Here is a 19,777-nt window from a genome sequence, read left to right as displayed (position 1 = left end):
ATTTAGAAACAAACTTTCAAAAATATATTTTGAAAACATTTTATAGAGACACTTTTCAGATACATAAAGCAAGCGCAATTCAATATTCTTTTGAGCTGGTAAAAAAATATTTCGTATCAATATTGCCTGGGTGGGACATTGTAATGTTTTTTGAACATTGTTGAAATATTTCCAATATTTCATTCAAATATTCTAGAAATATTCTGAAACATTGCGTGTTATGGGTTATTTTATTCAACGTTAGAGTTTGCTTTTTCCCCACATGTTAATCGTATTTCAAAATGTGTAAAGTAAACATTATTTTTCGTATATATCAGCAACGAAAAAAATACATTAAAAAAATGATTGCTCAATATCACGTATTTTGTTAATGGTATCATGATATAAATATTTAACTAATTTACTTACCTCTCACGTCGACTATTCTCAGTGGTTCAGAACAATATCTAGAGCCGTAGCTGTCGGAAATCATTGGACCACAATGTCCATTGGCGTGCACATAATGCCCACGTTGCTCAGAAACTTCTAGCTCGTGAAATGTACTTACGTTTCCATTAGATGCATTATACCTCAAAAGTTCTCTATCCCAATTTTGTTGATTTTGAGGTGTTGGTGAATCAGTATCAAGCAAAATTCCATTTGGCCAGGAAGTTTTCACGGGCACGTTTGGCGGAGATCCAGAAGCACTTGTAGTTAAAATACCAGGAGGTAAGGGTGCTCTTGACTTTGGCTGCAGGTACTCGTCAGCATCCATGAGCGACTCCAAACCATCCATTCCAGTCGCAAGGTTTGGTATCATATCTTTTTCGGCCTGAGAATACGATGAAATGCAAGATATAAAATAAACAAAATCAAAGTCCGCGTAATCTAAGTAAAGTATTAAAGTGAAATTGTGAATTTGTTTAATTCTAATTAGTATCAGGCCGCCAAGCCTACACATATTTCACGCGTCAAAGTTTTTAAATAAAAAGTACCTTCAAGAAAATAAATTTTTTGGTCAAATAACTTTACCAACTATGTTCAGTGTGTAAAAACTTCTCATAACGCTAGTAACGACAAGGCAACTCCGAACAGGTAGAAAAAACCATGATTAATTTTTTACATTCAAAATATGTTTTTTAAAACCCTTATTTTCTTTCTCTTCCCTCATTGTCGTTTATGAAAATCTAATTATGAAAAAAAAATTGTGGGCAAACACGTATTGGCTGCTATGACAGGTTAAAAGGAAGAGAGGATAATATAGTTTAAACTGAAATGGCGTCACATGAATTACAGCAATTACTCGTTGGCCTAAAATTTTCTTTTGTAATTAAATTTACTTAAATGACAATGAGAAAAGAGAAGGAAAATAAGGTTTTTCTAAAAACATCCTTTAAATTCAAATATTTAATCATGGTAGTTGCCTCGTCGTTATTAGAGGTTTTTACACACTGCTTTTAGTTGGTAAGGTTATGTTTATACCTCTATTTTTAACAACCTGTATTTAAAAAAAGCATTTTCTTGATAGTTTTGCAGAGACGATGAGGTATATTAGAAACTAAACGTCCTAAATTATGTAATGAAGAGGTCCTTCATTGAAGGATAAAAAGTTTTTACTACAAAATATATTAAAAACGACCAATAGAGCAAAAACAATAAGAACTCCTGATAAAAACAGATATTTCGGGTTTCACTCGTGTAACAAACTACGAATTATTTGCCGACGTTTCGTGAACATTGCAGTTCACATCTTCAGGGCTGACCTGAAGATGTGAACTGCAATGTTCACGAAACTTCGGCAAACAATTCGTAGTTTTTTACACGAGTGAAACCCGAAATATCTCTTTTTATCAAAATGAATTATCGTGAAACCATAAAATCTATTAATAAGAACTCCTTTCTATAACTCGTTCTGATCAAGAAATCTAAGACATTTTTAAAAAAGAAAGATTTAAAGTCATCGAGAAAAACTGTGGAAAATCGATTCATATTGTTGCAATCATTTTATTGGCGTATGTATTATATTAGCATGATATTTTTAAACATTCAAAGTATTGTATGAAAATGTAATAAACTTTAGAGAAAGGAGGACCGGTTGATAAAAAGAAAAGGCTTGTGAAACAAAAAGTTACTGTCGACGACACTAAATATTTATTTACTTAAAAACACGTGTCATGTATGAAGGCTTCGGTGACATGGTCAGAGTTGTATTTGAACCTAGAATTCTCAGTGAGTATGTGTCGTCCCGTAACATCGAGCTCCTTCATGAACCTTGGTTCATAAAAAAGATTCTTTCCCGTTAAAATTGGGCTTTAATGTGTTGTAACCTTCAAAATGTATAAATGGAAGTCCGTATATTTGCTACTAAGGCCTTCAATATGTTATAAACCTGCATATATCCAAACTAATAGATTCAAAAGTTCGATAAATTTAAATATTGATGGATGTCAATTTTTCTTCTAATTTATTTCATCTCTTCGCTAACACTAGGTTAAACTGAAGCCTTATTAATAGTCAAATTTTAGTATTATTATATTCTTATTTATGAGCTGTTCTAACCAAAATTTAAAAATTTAGAGCGAGCTCAAAGTTGAAGCGAAGCGCCGCGCGCGCAACGCCCAACGCGAATATGCCCGCGCAGCGGTCCTATTTTTTTACAGGAGCTCGTTTCATTATAGTAAAACACGTTTAAGTATATCAAGTTGAAGGCTATAGATTTTTAAACTGAGCCAATAATATATGTGATCCTTTGGAACACAAATAAGAATAAGAGTTTCATTTAAGGACACGAACAGTCGAAATATGGACACTTTGAAATTGATGCTAGAAAGTTTCCAATTTTTGATAGATCGTTGTTTTAGAAAATATTTCTAAAAGAGATTCATAATGTCTGACCTGTATTTAACCTAAAAATATAATCTGAAAAAAAAATCCTGAAAAATAAAAGTATTACTCCGTATTGGCTAACAATTGATCTGTTGGTTGGAATAAAGGAATATACATTTTTTCGGCGCTTAAGAAAGAGGTAGTTGGCTGAGTAAAAAAAAATCAATTGAGCTACTCATCAAACATCAAGCTATCATTCAAAAATAAACTGCAGACACAAATTCCTAAAAGCTTCTATAAAAAACAAGAAATTGTGACGAAAACAGCGCAGGTTACCAAATTCCTAACAAAAGTTCCAGATCACGCATACCTGACCGAAAAAGTAATAATGAATAAATTAATAAAAAGGATTGTCCCTTCCAAAATACCTTACATAACCGACGCCTGCACATCAAACGCCCATTGATCTTTTTTTTTTGGAATCACAGGATACTTCATTAACAGCGATTGGAGTATGAAATCACTCGTCATTGACTGTTTTCTTCTAATGGATGTCACACTGGTTTAGACATCGCTAAAGTCTTCCACACTACTCTTTAAAAGTTCAAAGTAGATAAAAAATTGCAGGCTATAGCAGTAGTAAAAGCATCAGCCTACAGAACCTTCATGCAAGAATTGTCTAAGTTAATGAAGAGTTTTAATGCTTAAGAGCAACAATAAGGATCTTAATCTCATATTTTGAACCTAGATGCTCAAAAAATGCTGGCTATTCTATGAATTGATGACATCGATAAGAAAAACGAAGATGCTTAACACAGAGAATATGAGAATGACGAAGATAATATAGGCAGTGAAGATGGAAATGATGGCATATTATCGGATATGCTAATAATAACTCTTGGTATGTAGTCAGCAAGAACGATGATATGTGGAAATAGAGTATCTTTATAATGCGTTCTTACCACTCATTACGAATTAACAGTTCTAAAAAAGGCAACATAATAATCACAACGTATTAAAGCACTAAAAGAATTTGTTTAACACCCGAGCGGGAAATGCGAGTTCTGAGGCTTGTTTAAAGGCGACAAAGTTATCGATTTCCCAATTGATGACGCCAGCGTGGGAAAACTTGATTTTACCCACTACTGAGAAGAGTAAATGAAAAAAGTGTGGTTTCGCGTGGCGAAAGTGCTGTCGATACTAGCGTCATTGGGTGTGCACTATAGGTGTCGCGTCGATTGAGTCCGCGATGGGATTCTATAGTACACTACGAAGTTCATGAGCTTCGTATAATCTGCATTTCCTTTGGTTTCATGTGCCAGTTGACGAGTGAAAGATCAAGATTTAAGTGTCAACGAATCCGTGATTTTTAGAACTTTAAGATTAAGATTATTTCAAAAATGAAAAGGCGAAAGGAAGGAAATCAAAGTGACGATGATATATGCGAATGTTTAACGATGAGGCTGCCGAAGTCAAAAAGAAATTTATTCCAGAAAAATCGCGTAAAATTACAATTGTACGTATACCCTTGTTATGCAATGCAGAAAATAAAAACAATGCGATCGTCTTTTTAAGGTTAGTTAAATTTTATTAATGGGTTCGGCAGTGTTCACTACCATACACCAGTTTTCTGTTCGCTTCGCATCCTGAAACCTTTAGATCGTTAACTCCGTCCCGTTTCAAATGGAAAAGACAAAAATCAAACTAATCAAGAAATATAGAATGACGGCAGCATAGGACAACACTTTCGAAGCTTCATAAGTACCTTTAGAAATACGTGATAAGCATTTTTACAAAAACTATTGGGTTTATTTTGCTATTTTAACCCTCGATTTCAAACATACGGTCTAAGATCTAACTCGATGATTGTGGCAAATAAATGAAGGAAGAATCTTCGAAAAAACGGTCTAGCCGGGTAAGCGTGGCAAATCGGCCCCCGCTCGTATCAGGCTGAAATTTATTTAGAATGTTCATGTTGAAGTAGCAAAAAACTGCAAAGAATTTCTACAAACACATTGCATTTTTTGTGGAAGTTATGGAAAGGGAAAGGAAAATAAAAAGTGTTTTTTCTCGAAAACCGCTTGACTGATTTTTACGATCAAAATATATGTTATATATTTTATGAAGACTGATAATACAATTTTCCGAAAAATTCAGTCCTAGTGTTGGTGGTGAAAAGTCAGAAGAAAATTAACACAAAGGAAAAGATAATATATTGAACAATTGCATGGATCGCAGGTAGTGTGCAATAAAAAACAGGTTATAAAAAATCATCCTAATTCAAATAAATAATTATAACAAATGGCACAAGAATGCGCGAAAACAGCGACCAATGAGCCCGCTGCCCCGAGGCAAGCGCAAAGAAAATTTCGCCAATAATGGGATCACTGTTGAACTAAGAGAGACTTTCACTTGTTTCGCAATGCAGTTGTCATTTGTTTCCAATATTTTTATTTTTGATATCCCAAAGATCTATTACTGTGTCGATAATAATAATATGATTGCCCAGTGGGTAAAAAGATTAAAGATGTTGTCATACAGACGTCTTCGGGACATCCCTAATACGTCTTTTAGAATATGTCTTTTGGATATCCTAGGGATATCTTTAGGTTGTCTAATGTTAGTACGAAAGATGTCCCGAGAACAGCCTATGTCCTCAAGATGTCTTTTGGACATCTTTAGGGCATTAGGTACCGCATCCAATGAAATAAGACTTTAATCTTTTGCGGTGTATTTTAACGTTTGAATAAAACTCATATTCTGATAGTTAGTAGAAGAACTAGAAAACTTGTCACATAATGCACATCTCGGGTGACGCGAATACTAGTAGAAACTTATATTTTCAGCCCGACTCTCGGCAATGATTATACCAATGGTCGAAACACGTAGAATGCCGCGCGTGTGTGTATGTGTTTGTGTGTGTGCGAGTGAAAGTTTGGGGAAAAATATGTTTATCTAGGGGATGTATAGATTATTTTGTAAATGATGGTTATTGCAGGTCAAAAACATCACCATAACTTCCAAAAATAAGCAATTTAAAGGTTGAAATTGTCCTAGCATAAACCACACCTGCAATCTCGAAATTATATTTTCTACCAATTTAATTTATTTTATGGAATGTTTAAGCTGGAGATTTTTTAATTATTTAAAAAAATTTAACTTGTTAAGCAATGTTCTTTCCGTTAATTTATGAGATTAAATAATGTATGTGTGCTATTAAACGTCATTCACATATGGAAAAAGAACTTTATTTTAAATCAGAGATAAATTTGATTTCTAAATCAGTATTATTTTTATTGGATTTGGAAATTAACATGATTTTGAATAAAATTTTGTATGGCTAAATTATATGCAAATTAAGTACATTTTTCATAATTATGAAATAATGTTTATCATAACAGCTCCCTCTTGAGAATGGAATTTCTGAACAAAGAATCGTAGTTAATTTGCACTAAGAAGAACACGACAAACTATTTAAATGCACTGAGCCACTGCTTGCAGGATACTTGGAAGGTCTTTTGCAGCAGAGCGGCTCGTTTCAGGAAGCTGGGTCTTTTTATATTACTTACTATGATTTGAATTTCATATTTTTTAACAGAAAATAAATTATTTAACTCTTGCAATTAAAAAAAAAAAAGTTATCTTGATTAAACAATACAAGTTCATTGGATGACAATCTAAGTCTCCGGAGATTCTCGTGGTAACGAAATGAGCCGATACGAGAATTTCTTATAAATGAATTACACTTTTTTCATTTAGTTTATTTCTCGTCTCGTATCGCTTGACTTGAACACTAATTCTGGTAACAATATTAACAAAACCTACTTGTGATGCATACGAAGGTAGTCTCATGTATTTGTCTCCTTTTATTGCAAGATACCGGCCTGGATCTCTCGACATTTTAGCAAACTCTTCAGCTAACTCCTTGAAGCAGGGCCTAGATTCCGCGTCAAGCATCCAGCATTTGACCATGATCATGTAAACATCGATCGTGCAAATAGGTGGTTGAGGTAGTCTTTCACCCTTCTCCAATAACTCCGGGACATTTCTTGCAGCAATATTCTCGTACGGCCTTCCTCCATAGGTAAGAACTTCCCAAATAGTAACTCCAAACGCCCAAACGTCAGATTTATGAGTAAAAACCCGGTGTTGAATACATTCCAAAGCTAACCATTTAATCGGCATTTTTCCACCGGCTGCTTTGTATTGTTCTTCGTTAATATCTAATAATTTAGCCAGACCAAAGTCGGTTATCTTAACGCAGGTACTAGTTTGCACAAGAACATTTCTGGCGGCGAGATCGCGATGGACAAGTCTTCGCTCTTCCAGATATGCCATACCTTTTGCGATTTGAGTGCACCAATTCAACATTGGCTTTGATCCAATCCTATCTTTATTATTACGCACAAAATCCAGCAGACAACCGAGAGGCATTAACTGCGTAACTAACATCATTTGCGAAGTCATACAGACTGCTAAAAGCTGTAGAAGATTGGGATGATCGACAGTGGCCATAATATAAGCTTCGTCAAGAAACTCTTTTGACGTATTAACATTAGTACCTTCATGAAGTACTTTGATCGCAACTGGAATTTTTATATTCTCTCCTTCTGGCACCCATACACCCTTGTACACATTACCGAAAGCACCATATCCTAGGATACCACCTTTTCTCATTTCTTCTTCCTTAATAATACGAAGTTTAGCAAGATTTGGTTTTAATCCAGTTGGTCTCAAAGGTTCGTTGTCATCCAAGCCTGCTAAAGCCATCGTCATTTTAACAGTATTCTCTTTATTTTTCATTCGCCTACATTTGATGTATATCGTAAATCCTATTAAGAAGAAGAATACTGAAACGCTCACAACAGTGCCAGCTATTACAAATGTATTAAATTCATCTTCTTTATATACAGCTGCAGGCGTTAAAGAGCAAAATGGTTCATTAATAAATGAATTGTCTTCTGGAAATATTTTGTAATAGTCTGGGGGACATATCTCGGTACAATTAAAAGCTGTAGTATTATCTACTGGATCACCTTCCTATAAAATATGTAAAAAATATTTTTAAGCTGAAACAAATCTTCAACGTCCAAAAAGACTTTTTAATATCATTACTTACAGCAAATATTTTGAAATTTCGACATCTGTAACATTCATTTTCTCCCCGTCCAAAACACTCACGGCATTCTCCGTGACAGGGTAAACACAACTGTGTGTCTAGTTTAACGTAATGATCCGATGGACATTCGTCCTCGCATTGCTCGCCCTTTTTATATCTAACACATTCTTGACACACCTGCTCGTGGATTCCGTAATTTGTACACCTTTTGCAACGAGAGTGACATTTTCGACAAACTGCTTTTCCAGCAAGTGGTTTTAGAAGTCCTTGCTCTTGTGGGCTAATCCATTCGTAAAAATAACCTTTTTGAAAGCACAATTATATTCATTAATCATTATTACGTCTGAAAATCTTTAATGTTCTTGCTAATTCTGTTACAAATGTTCAAAATTCTGGCAAGAGACCTTGGTGTATATTCTATTTTTTTAAAGGAGAATAAATTGTAAAACTCTAAAAATTATACGAATCATAGTATAATACAGACTTTTTCATCAATGAAATGATAATTATCGTGATTTTAATTCTAAATTAAATTTACCGTCAGGGCATGATTCAGCTTTCTGCAAGCAAACTTCGGGTAGGCCGCCATTCATAATAGCTTTTTCACAACTGTGACATCCATACGGTCCAATATTATTTTCTGGTCCTTCACAACCACCCACACAGTTACTGTGGCAGTTTCTACACTGTCCGTTGGCACTGTATTTTGATAACGGACATTCCGGAACACAGAACGGACCATCTCGTACATGTTTACACTTGTCACAGTGTTCAGCATTTGGTCCTGTGCACGTACCATTACACTCTTCGTGGCATGGTTTGCAAATTTTTAAATCCGCTTGATAGATGCTAAGAAAAATAATAATTATAGTATTAAAAACTTCCGTAGGTAAGAAGAAGAACACGAAAAGAATACAATAACATAAATATGACAGAAAAGATAAATTTAAGTTAATATGTTAAAAAAATTCAGAAATAAAAAATTCTGCATGATAATTATTTTAACGTTTAGATTGTCGTATAAGATTACCTTCCATCCGCGATCCCAGTTAGCCATTAAATATTAAAAATCAGAATAATTTTAGGCAGTAATATTTACATTCTTTGTTGACTACTTACCCAGGTATTATGTTGCAATTTTCAACACAGACATTTCCAAGCTTGAAGCTCTTGCAAGAAAGACACTGCTCTGGACCAGCGCCCCAGCACCCCTCTGAACATTGTTCATCGCAAATTAAACCTTCTTGTACTGAAAAAATGCGTGTTTTTAGTAATGATTACGGTTTTTCGTTTAAAGTGAAGTCCTCTACAATGAAAATGTCCAATTGAAATTAATTGGTAATTTATAAATGATGATTTGCAATGGAAAGAATTAGGAGAATATTCCTATACTGAATTGATTTCAATTGATTTCAGTTGAAAAATGTTCCTCGAGAAAAGTATCGATGCTCGAATTTCGGTTTTCAAAACCATTCAAGATATGTACTTTCAATTACAAATCGTCGATTCACTTCAATAGATCGCTCCACTGACTTGTCAAATAATTTTTTAAGCTAAGACACTTACTGCATTCGCTTTCATCTTTGTTGTTCTGCATTAAAATCTCATGCTCTGGAGATTTTTTAAGCTTTTTCCAATTTATACTTTGAGCATAACAGAGATTTTTATTTTCCAATATAGCGATCGTACCTGACGAGACTTTTTTCAAGGATCTGAGATCCATGGAAACCAAGGTGGTTTTTACTACGTAAAGCGAAGAGAAATACTCCGTGAGCACTCTACCACCAATTACTTCTAAATTTCTAAAGTATGGAAGAGAAGTAAAGTTTTCATTAGCAGCCTGGATGTTTAAGAACCCAGTTATTTCCTTCAAGGTACTGAAAACTTCCAGTTTTTCAGGATGCATGGCTGTATATCTGGGTCCAAATATAAAATCGGATGATATATCCTGATAGCCTAAAAAACTTTGATCCAAAATTGTGATCGAACCCTCAATCATAGTGCAATCTTTGAAGCTGTCAATATTGCCCGAATGAAGTTTGTCAACGCCTTGACATATCTTCGGACAAGGCCCATCACAGGGAACGCATTCCCCATTCAAAGCCTTCTTCTTGGGTGGACACGATCTTACGCAAGCACCGTTATCTTTTAAAAGATGTTCAGGACATTTCCGTACACAGGTGGCACCATACGCATATTTTCCATCCGGATTAGCTTCCCAGGAATACGTTGTTGGATTATATCTGAAAAATATAATAAAAATTGTAAAATATCGTGATTGTTTATATTTATAAATTAAAAGTCTCTAATCAAGATATTGTAACGATTGATCGATAGATGTTAGAGCGTAAAGCAAAGCCATTATACAACTCACGTTAGCCTGGATAGTCTGTACCTTACGAGGGTTGTTTGATAAGTGAGTGACTCTAATCGCAACAGTAACTTTATTTTCGAGTTTTTACATCTTAATTAAGGAAAAATGTTATTGCGTTAACCTGAATTTAGTTAAAACTATTTAAACACGAAATTAATAAGAATATTTGTCAAAACTAGTTTGAATTAGTCGAAATGCGAAGTACCCTGTGCGTTTGTAAAAATTCGAAGAATTCTTACCATTAGATCCGATTATGTGTTTTAATTGAATATCTTAGTTAAAACTAGGTCAAACTATTTGAATGCTTGAAGTACTTAGTAAAAACCAAAATAATAGGTCTGCTGATTAATGGAAAAAAGTAGTAACATTTGCCTAAAGGTTATCTTCATTTGCATGTTTGCCCGAAAACAGTATATGTGGCTTGGGCCTGAGTAAATATTACCTCCCTGGATATATCGTATTATAAAAAGAAGATGAATGAGTCGAACTCGAAATATATCGAAAGTTGTAACGCCTTTTCCTGATTCCTGATTGGTTTCTCATTCAGATTTGAATGCAGACACAGTAAGCGGGAACTTTGAAAATTGACATTGTATAAAATTATCAATTATCCAAGTAACTATTTAATAAAAACATAATAATGTCATCGCTGAACACCCTTTTTATTTTTTTATTGTCGTTGTACATTTTTCTAATGTTTTTATTATATTATAATAGTAAGTTGTTTATGTCACCGACACCGATATGTATGTTCAGGGTTTGAAAGTGACGTGCTCTTCCAACGACATATAGTTACTGCAGTGTGGCGCCGATGCTGTTTCGAATTATTTAATAAAAACATAATAATTTGATCTCCGCTGCCAGTCAAAGGCGGCTAGGCAAGATATGAAACAGCGTTTACAAAAACACACGTCGGCCTTTTGTTAAAGTGCTAAGGAACCGTTATGCAGGTTGCCAGATTGGATGATTTAGCCATGATTTCTATTGGTCTATCTTTTTAATGCGCTGTTTTTATTTGTTACCTGAGATCTAAGAGACGTGCTAGCGCAGAATGTTGGCCACGCTACCGCCAAGCGCAGTTTCGGATCATCCACACAAGAAGCGTGATCCATGTGCATTTTAGTCGATAATTTTGTTTCCCTTGTTTTCATTTTACAACACGTGTCATAATTAATTAGAATCTCAGTTTCTAAATCTATTTTCTTTTATTAAAAGTGATATGAGATGTGCTTACATACTTTATCGTCCTTAATACTACTTATCTGGTACCAAATTATGTTACAATTATTTTATACTAAAGCAATTTATGTTTTATTCATATGAAAATTTTCTAATGTTGTTATAAACATTGTAATTATGACAAATTTTATTATAAACTTAGCATTCAGACGAGAACATGGAGACTACTGATCTTAAGGACGACGAAATATGTAAGTATACCTTATTTAAGACTTAGCTTTAATAGGGCTAAAAAAGCGCGAATCTTGAGGCCATTGCTGGGTTGCGAAGTGACGTGTCACTCGAGGTTTTCTACGTAGATTACCAAAATAAGTAATTTACGTAGAAAACTGTAGAAAACGGTAAATTACATGACAAAGATGGCGGTTGTCTGTTTTAAACTTTTGAATTTCCTAGCACGTGACATAACCTCCTCCAAACCGTAATTAATTTGAGGATTTTAGATATTAAATTAACAAACGGTTAAAATGATGAGAAAGAAGATTTTCACGAGGCTTCCAAATATCCCATGGAAAGTCCTAAGTTTTGAGAAAGTGAAAACAAAACTTAACAATATAGATAACCGTGTAGCTAAGTGCCTATTTTGCGATCAACTATTGACGAACAGTGGCTATAAACACCTTCTTAGTCATAGGTATGTAAATAGTGTTGAAATATTATTAATTTTTGCAGTTCTTTTATATCATTATTGTATATTATATTGATTATAATACTTCAAATATATTCTAATCTACACTCAAAATAATTGTTTATACATGAGTACGAGTTCAAATAACTTTTAAGATTGTAATAAATTAATGACGTAAAGATATATGTACTTCATATAAAAAAAAATATTTTTTATCACGAAGTTAATACCAATAAAGCGGTATCTTTATAACCATATTAAATTGAGTTGCTTTTTCCGTGAATTACATTTGTTCATTTTTAGAAAATTATGCTGCTAACTTTTAGATGTTGGACTTCAATGAGAATTTATATTTAAATTTAATTTCAATTTCGTTTTTCCCCCATACAGTGCTCGTAATTAATCAATTAATTTACAATAATAAAAGTTTAATTTGTCATACAATTACTCTTTATTCATAAAATGTTTCTAGATCATATCATTTTACTTTTAAACCACTATTTATTGATTAGTGTTATTGACATTATTGTAGTCATCACTGATAAATGTTTACTGATATTTGTTTATTTCGTTTTTTCAGGAACCTTTACCTATTCATCTTGCCTTAATTTGTAAAAATTTAAATAATAATTGCAAAACGACCGACAAACACACGTCCACAGTTCACAAACCACACGCAGAGGTTATGTACTTATATCAGATCAGACAAATCACAGCCATCGAAATATTCGCAAATTCCACATCGACGTAATTTACATTAATTTACATAATGTAGAAAACTTCGGACGTGAATTACGTGATAAGTTGCTGCAGAAATCCACGTAAATTACCTGGAGTAAGATACGTACCTAACCCTGAGGCCATGTAACCATAAGCTACAAAATTTCGTTTACATTTGTTTGAAACACCATTATAAACTTTACTTATTGCTCTTGGAATAATCCTATGATTGATCCAATTATGCAGAGAAACAGGTCTATAAAATAGATTACTCGTATTTAAGAACTCAAAATTAAGTATACCGTTTATTAAACATAGAAAAGTCCTAATCAATACAAAACTCAACTCGCCACGCTCGCGCCTCGGAAATCTCTCTTCCTCGTTTCTCAGGAGACTCACTTCCTGCCCACACACATTCACGCAATCTCTTCTCCTTTATCGTCCTAATGCTCAGTTCACATAGCGTGCAACTTATTTTCTAATATTCGGCCAACCTTACTTGTGCTTGCCCTCAAGCTCCCCCCTCCCTTTTTTAACAAACATACGTGACAATTGAGTTTTTCTCTCTTTGTACAGTAACATAGTTTTATACATCTTGGAACGACATGATTATTCTCTTTATATCAATTCTTCTTCTCTTCAACACAATATTCTGTAAGAGTATAAACCTATATTATAACGACTCGCCGCATATATGTACGCTCTTAGTTTAGTTTACATAACGTATGACTTTGTCTCCACGTCGCGGTGGATTTATCGCACGTAGTGGATATTTTAGTCTTCGACGTTCCACAATAGGTTGAATCTTATAGGTGTCACTCGGGATTTCTCAGATATCTACGTACTTACCTCGACAACGAGACTGTAACTTTGTGCTTTCCCCGGTGGAAATTGGATTGACGCTAACATAAACAATGTCACCTATTTCAAATTTTACCCCAGCGTTTCGGTGTTCATCGTATCTTTCTTTATATACCTTTTGGGCTTTTTCGATTTCTTGAGTTATCTCCTCGCGGACTATCCTTGGATCTCGATAGATCTCGCAGTTCTCGGTTAATTCTCTAGTTACCCCTTCTTCAAAACCGATGTAGATACCCTCGTTACCGTGGTTTTGTTAATTGATGAATTTATGTCTCTCGTGATTTGTTTTAGTTTATTATCCCATTCGGATTCGTTCGCTTCCCAGGCTTCAGCTCGCAGAGGAGCTAGGATCTACTGATTAACGCGCTCAACTTGGCCGTTGGCCTGAGGATGCCTACTCGAATTGAATGTTGATTTTATCCCGTGTTTTTCACAATAATCGCGAAATTTTTCAGAGGTGAAGCTCGTTCCCCTATCGCAGATTACTCGGTTTGGCGCGCCGAATTGTTCAACGACTATTAAATATATTGATTGTCACTGTCGTTTCCGTGGTTTTCGTGGCTTCAAGCGCAACGTACTTGGTCAAGTTGTCAACTATCGTGAGAACGTATCTGTTACCTCAGGTACTAACTGGGAAGGGACCCAAGTGGTTCAGGTGAACCGTCGCGAAAGGTCGATTTTCTGGCGGGATAGGGTGTAGTTCCCTTGGCTGGCGGCCTCTAGTCTTTTTGTTCACTATACATGGCAGACATCCAGCTATATGCTCTTTTATATAACCACGCATGTTAGGAAAGTAATAATAACGACGCATTTTCGCGAGGACTTTATCGATACCTAGGTGACTTGCCAAGTCGTGATAACGTATGGTCAACGCTCTTCGCATCGTCTTCTGACCAGCGCTCGTCTTTTGACCTTTCCTCGTCCGCTTTCTCGATAATTTGGATTAAGCTCTTTAAACTTTCATCTGATCTCTGGTGTAATAGAATCTCGTCCTCTCTAGTCGTTATCGCGAGCATTTCGATCTTATCGGATTCCTGTGCGGTTTATTCGGATATGGGAGCTCGGGAAAGCGCATCCGCGTGCTTCATGTGATCTCCTTTTCGGTGTCGTATCGTAAATTCATAATCACATAGAGTAGAAGCCCATCGCGAAACTTGAGGATACTTGGTTTTTGAAGTGTTTAGAAAAACTAAAGCTTGGCAGTCTGTTAGCACGATAAACTTTAATGGGACCAGAAATGTGCGCAGTCTCTTGCACGCCCACACAACTGCGAGAAGCTCTAGTTTACTCGAGGGATAACGCGATTCGATATCCGAAGTTCTTCGGCTAAATGCGTAGACTAGCCTGAGATCATTTTTATCATCCCCCTGTAAGAGTATACGCCGAGTCCTAAGGAGCTAGTATCAGTGTGCAATTCAGTTATCTCTGCTTTTGGCGAACAAACTCGTAATATCGGTTTTGTGGTTAGCAATCGTTTTGGTTCGCGAAAGGCCTCCTCTTGAGATTTAGTCCATTTATAGCTCGCATTCTTACGCGTTAGGCAAGATAACGGCGCAGCGATTTTTTTAAAAATTTGGCACAAAGTGGCGAAAGAAACTCGTTAGCTAACCTGAAATCCTAGGAATTCTATTTTCTTAAGTCCAAATCTATATTTCTCGAGGTTTAGGGTTAGTTCGGCTTTAGATAAAGCATATAGCAGTAGTTTTAGTCCCTCCGGTAGTCCTTACCAGTTCTGGCCAAAAATAAGAATATCGCCCAGGTAAAAGAATAGAATCTTATTTCTAAACTGACCCAAGGCCAGCTCCATCAGTTTGGAGAAGTAGAAGGGGGCGTTCATAAGCTCGAACAGTGCACGTGTAAACTCGCCTGTACAATCCGGTGTAATAAACGCGGTGTTATGTCGCGCTTCCGCTTTGAGTAGAATATGGAGATAACCGTTGCCAGACCCAGGATCGCGAAGATTTTAGCCCCGTATATTGCCTCAAGATACTCGTCTATATTGGGTAGAGGATACTGAATCCTCTGAATCTGGCTATTTAGGCGTCGGAAGTCGAGTACTAGACGAGGCTTTCCGTTTTTCGGTCGCACTAGTAGAACGGGACTTGCGTACGGTGATGACGTCTCGGCTACGATCGCGGCCTCCTATTTCTATAAAAAAAAATATATATATATATTATTTAATATATAATATTTAATATACTATTTTCTTAATTGTTTCGCGTTCTTCGCGTGTCACACGGTAGGGTTTTAAACATACAGGAACGAATCCCGGTTTCTCAACTATGTCCATCTTGATTAATTTAGTATGGCCTAACTCGTTTAGGTTTTGTGCAACACAGTGTCGATTCTCGTTCAGCATCTCGATCAACGACTCGCGTTGAGAATTCGTAATTTTATTACCAGTTATTATCTCGTCCGATTTCACCGGTTCGATTGTCGGGGTCAACTCTGGTACGTTTTCAATTTTAAGAATTGAGTCACCAATTTTTCCACCTTGACGCAGTTTCACTGGATCATTGCTCGTATTTATGACACCTAGAGTCATTGCCTCTTCACCTACATTTAATTGTAGAAGGTTTATTGTCGCGGGATGTAATTCTTCGTCTACTTTAGTTGTCGCATGCCTCGGCCGCTCGATTCGGTCTAGCTCGAATTTAAGTAACTCTACGCTTGCTCGATCTCGGAAAATTAGTTGGTCATCCACCTTTAAATAAGCGACGTGTGGTTGTTCAGTAAATGTGCATCCTATGATCGCGTCACACGATTGGACGTTATCCGGAACTACGCGAAGGGAAACATTCGGGCACTTCACGTTATCAACTTCAATGTTTCCGCGCATCATGCCCACGGACTTAACAACTTTTCCTTCCGCACCGAAACCCTTCAGCTCACTCGTTTTTCGCTCTATCTCGAATCTCTCCCATACGACCGCTGTCGCCTTAAGCGTACACACGGCACACTCAATGTTTTTAAAAAATTAGTAAAGAGCATTTATTCATTATTTAGTTTTTATTAAGATTTTAAAAGATGGAGATCTAAATAAGAGAAGTGTTTAAATGACTCGAAAGTGATCTGAAAATCTCAAAATAATTAAATTGAATATTATAGCTTGAACAATTATGTATGAATTCAAACACATGACTGGCCTGATGATAAGTTAGACAAATTCGTAATGGATTTTAAAAAACTTTTTAGGCAAAATTTATTAATCAAACTTTTTCTACGATATATTTGTTGTAATCGACAAAATTAATCAGGATACGTTTTTGCATCACTTATCATTGCCAATTTGAATAAAATGATTGGTTACTGAACTCTGATCTACTTTTTCTGAAATGGAATTTTTCTACACGTTTTATTTATGCTGGTATACAACAAAGGGATATATCAGAAGCATTCTCTTTTTTACTTCTAAAAATTCAAAGATACTTACGAAATGGTGCTCTCATATGTAATATTCGCGAACCTGTTGATAAATATAAATTTAATCGTGCGAATTATAAATTTGTACACGTTTTGTTTTATTTCACTTTCATTACTTAATTATTTTCCGTCATTTACCGTGCATTTTAGATAATTTATTTACACAATATATTTCGCCCGTATTCTTCTTCAATTCCTTCCAAATTGATTTCCGCGGTCATACTACGATTATAACATGAATTGGAAAAGAATTCTGTATGGACGAAAACAGAATTTTTCTACGAATTCATGTTCGTAAATTTGAATTTGTTTTTCATTCATAAAGAATTCGGTTTGTCGCCTAGGTATGACATGTAATCTAAACGGGACAGAAGTGAAAGATAATTTATTATATGGTTAGACAGCATCTGATCTACCAGACATTGATTCACGAGTTTTTAATTCAAAGCAAGAGGAATTAATCAACATTATAGTAAAACAACAATTCTTCGACCAAGTACAAGCATACGTTTACGTTGTATATTGTTATGAAAAACATGATTCACTTTCCCTGCAGAGATTGGTGTAAAGATCAGATACCGGTACTTATAATCGCCAAAATCGAGGCACGAGTGAAATCACTTTTAGTAGTACTTTATAATGTTAGATTATTAAAGTTCTTTAACTCGCATATTAATGTCGAAGTAGTTTCTAGCAAAAAGGCATTCATGATGCTGTTTCTGTCGTAGTTACTGAGGCTAATGACAGTGAAAATGTTATTCATCATGATGAAATAAAAAATTTTAGATACTCGATAGGCGAGTCCTGTTGAAGCATGTGATCCTATATACGGTGGATCGTTTCAAAATAAAAGTCATGCTGTTATTAGGTTGCCAGAACATTTGCCTAATCAGGAAAGTAGTTACTGTTGACGATGCTGCAAGTGAAGGTGCTATAAGAAACGGATTGGAAAAAGAAACTATGCGAATCAATTATTTTGATTTATATGGACGTGATACTGATGCCAAATGATATACGTATTCTGAAATTCCATCTCACTACGTATTTAAAAAAACATAGTGGATCAAAATTATCAATTTGGCAAAAACGAAAAACTAAATTTAACGTTATTGGACGGATGTACTCTGTTAGTCCGACTACAATAGAACTATTAAATCTGAGACTATTACTAATAACAATGAAAGGGGCTATAAGTTTCCAAGATTTCAGATCTGTTAATGGACAAACTTATGATACTTTTCAAAGAATATGTTTAGCATTAGGTTTCATCGAAGATGATGCAGAGTGGGATTGTTGGATCCTGAGGAACTATGGGATAAATTTAAATACGTTATGTCACAAGATTTTCAGAGAAATTATAATATACAAGAAGCATACATAAGATCATATATTCAGATAAATACGAACGAAGAAAGGCCTTTTACGTCATATTTGTGTATTGATGAACCTGGTGGCTCAGGAAAGACATACATTTATACAATTACATATCATTTGTTAAAAGTCAAAGCAAAAAATATATGTACGATGGCATTCACAGGTTTTGCAACAATATTACTTCCACAAGGAAAGACTGTACATAAAGCTTTCGTTATGCCAGTTTCTTTATTTTCTGATTCCGTCTGCCATATAAAAACTTAATCTGAAGATGCTAAATACCTCTGGAAAGTAGGTATTTTTATTTGGGACCAAGCTCTAATGGCGCCAAGGTATACTTTGGAATTAGTAGATCGAATATTACGTGAATTCATGAATGTTGATTCACCACTTGGTGGAAAAATTATCATTCTCGGCGGATATTTTAGGCAATTACTGCCTGTGAACACTCATGTAATTCGCAGCGAATCAGCGAAGGTTTGGAGATCTACCAAAGACAGTTATATTATCAGCAAGAAATGTTGATGTTGAAGAAATAAATTACAGAGTCGTGGAGCTATTGGACAAAATCACAGAACGAATTTATACAAGTGTAGATAGTGTTAAAAATTGTGATAATAGAGATATAAATGAGGCAATAATCCCAGAATACTTGAACATATTGAATCCACCAACCCTTCCTCCTCATGAATGACGATTAAGAAACAATCGTATTGTTATGCTAATTCGTAATGTTTCTATCAACGAAGATCTATGTAATGGCACACGTTTGCAAATAATTCAACTTGCATATGATCTTCTGTCATTTCGCCTTTTGACAGGTGATAAGGCAGCGGACATTGTCTTTGTACATCTTATTACATTGTATAGTGAAGGACAAACTTTCGATACTATTGAGTTCGATCTTAGCAGGGATGTATTTAATCATGGATAATTGTATGTGGCATTTTCCCGAGTTCGATCTTGGCATTCACTAGAAATTTTCCTAGGAGAGCAGAAGAAAAATAATATTATAAAGAATTATGTGTATACAGAAATATTCAAATAATTGTGTCCTTTTTAGTAATTAGAAATAATATTTAAAACAAATGAAGTTTTATTATAAATTGGATATTGTAAAATCAACAAAAACATATTCATTCATTCTTCGAAAAAAATATAGGATAAACTTAAACTAAGTAAATCTTATTGTAAAGAAATGCATAAAATGATAAAATATAATATTTAAAAAAAA

The 19,777-nt window shown here is 34.9% G+C and overlaps 1 protein-coding gene across 11 annotated transcripts in view; it reads right to left on the bottom strand.

Annotated features, from left to right (window-relative positions):
* LOC117177683 (epidermal growth factor receptor-like) overlaps positions 1-19,777 on the bottom strand; it is a 326,636-nt gene that overhangs the window by 13,928 nt on the left and 292,931 nt on the right. For all 11 annotated transcript variants that reach the window (XM_033368525.1, XM_033368527.1, XM_033368523.1 and 8 more), the window contains 6 exons: positions 9,491-10,167; positions 9,044-9,173; positions 8,463-8,773; positions 7,925-8,226; positions 6,631-7,845; positions 409-811 (listed from right to left, as the gene is read on the bottom strand). In XM_033368525.1, the coding sequence (XP_033224416.1) occupies positions 409-811; positions 6,631-7,845; positions 7,925-8,226; positions 8,463-8,773; positions 9,044-9,173; positions 9,491-10,167 (3,038 nt within the window). The remainder of the gene's footprint in view (positions 1-408; positions 812-6,630; positions 7,846-7,924; positions 8,227-8,462; positions 8,774-9,043; positions 9,174-9,490; positions 10,168-19,777) is intronic.

Source organism: Belonocnema kinseyi, chromosome 8, assembly GCF_010883055.1.
Source record: "Belonocnema kinseyi isolate 2016_QV_RU_SX_M_011 chromosome 8, B_treatae_v1, whole genome shotgun sequence".
NCBI lineage: Eukaryota > Metazoa > Arthropoda > Insecta > Hymenoptera > Cynipidae > Belonocnema > Belonocnema kinseyi.
The sequence above is the reverse complement of the archived record's forward strand: the minus strand, read 5'-3'. Positions and strand labels throughout refer to the sequence as shown.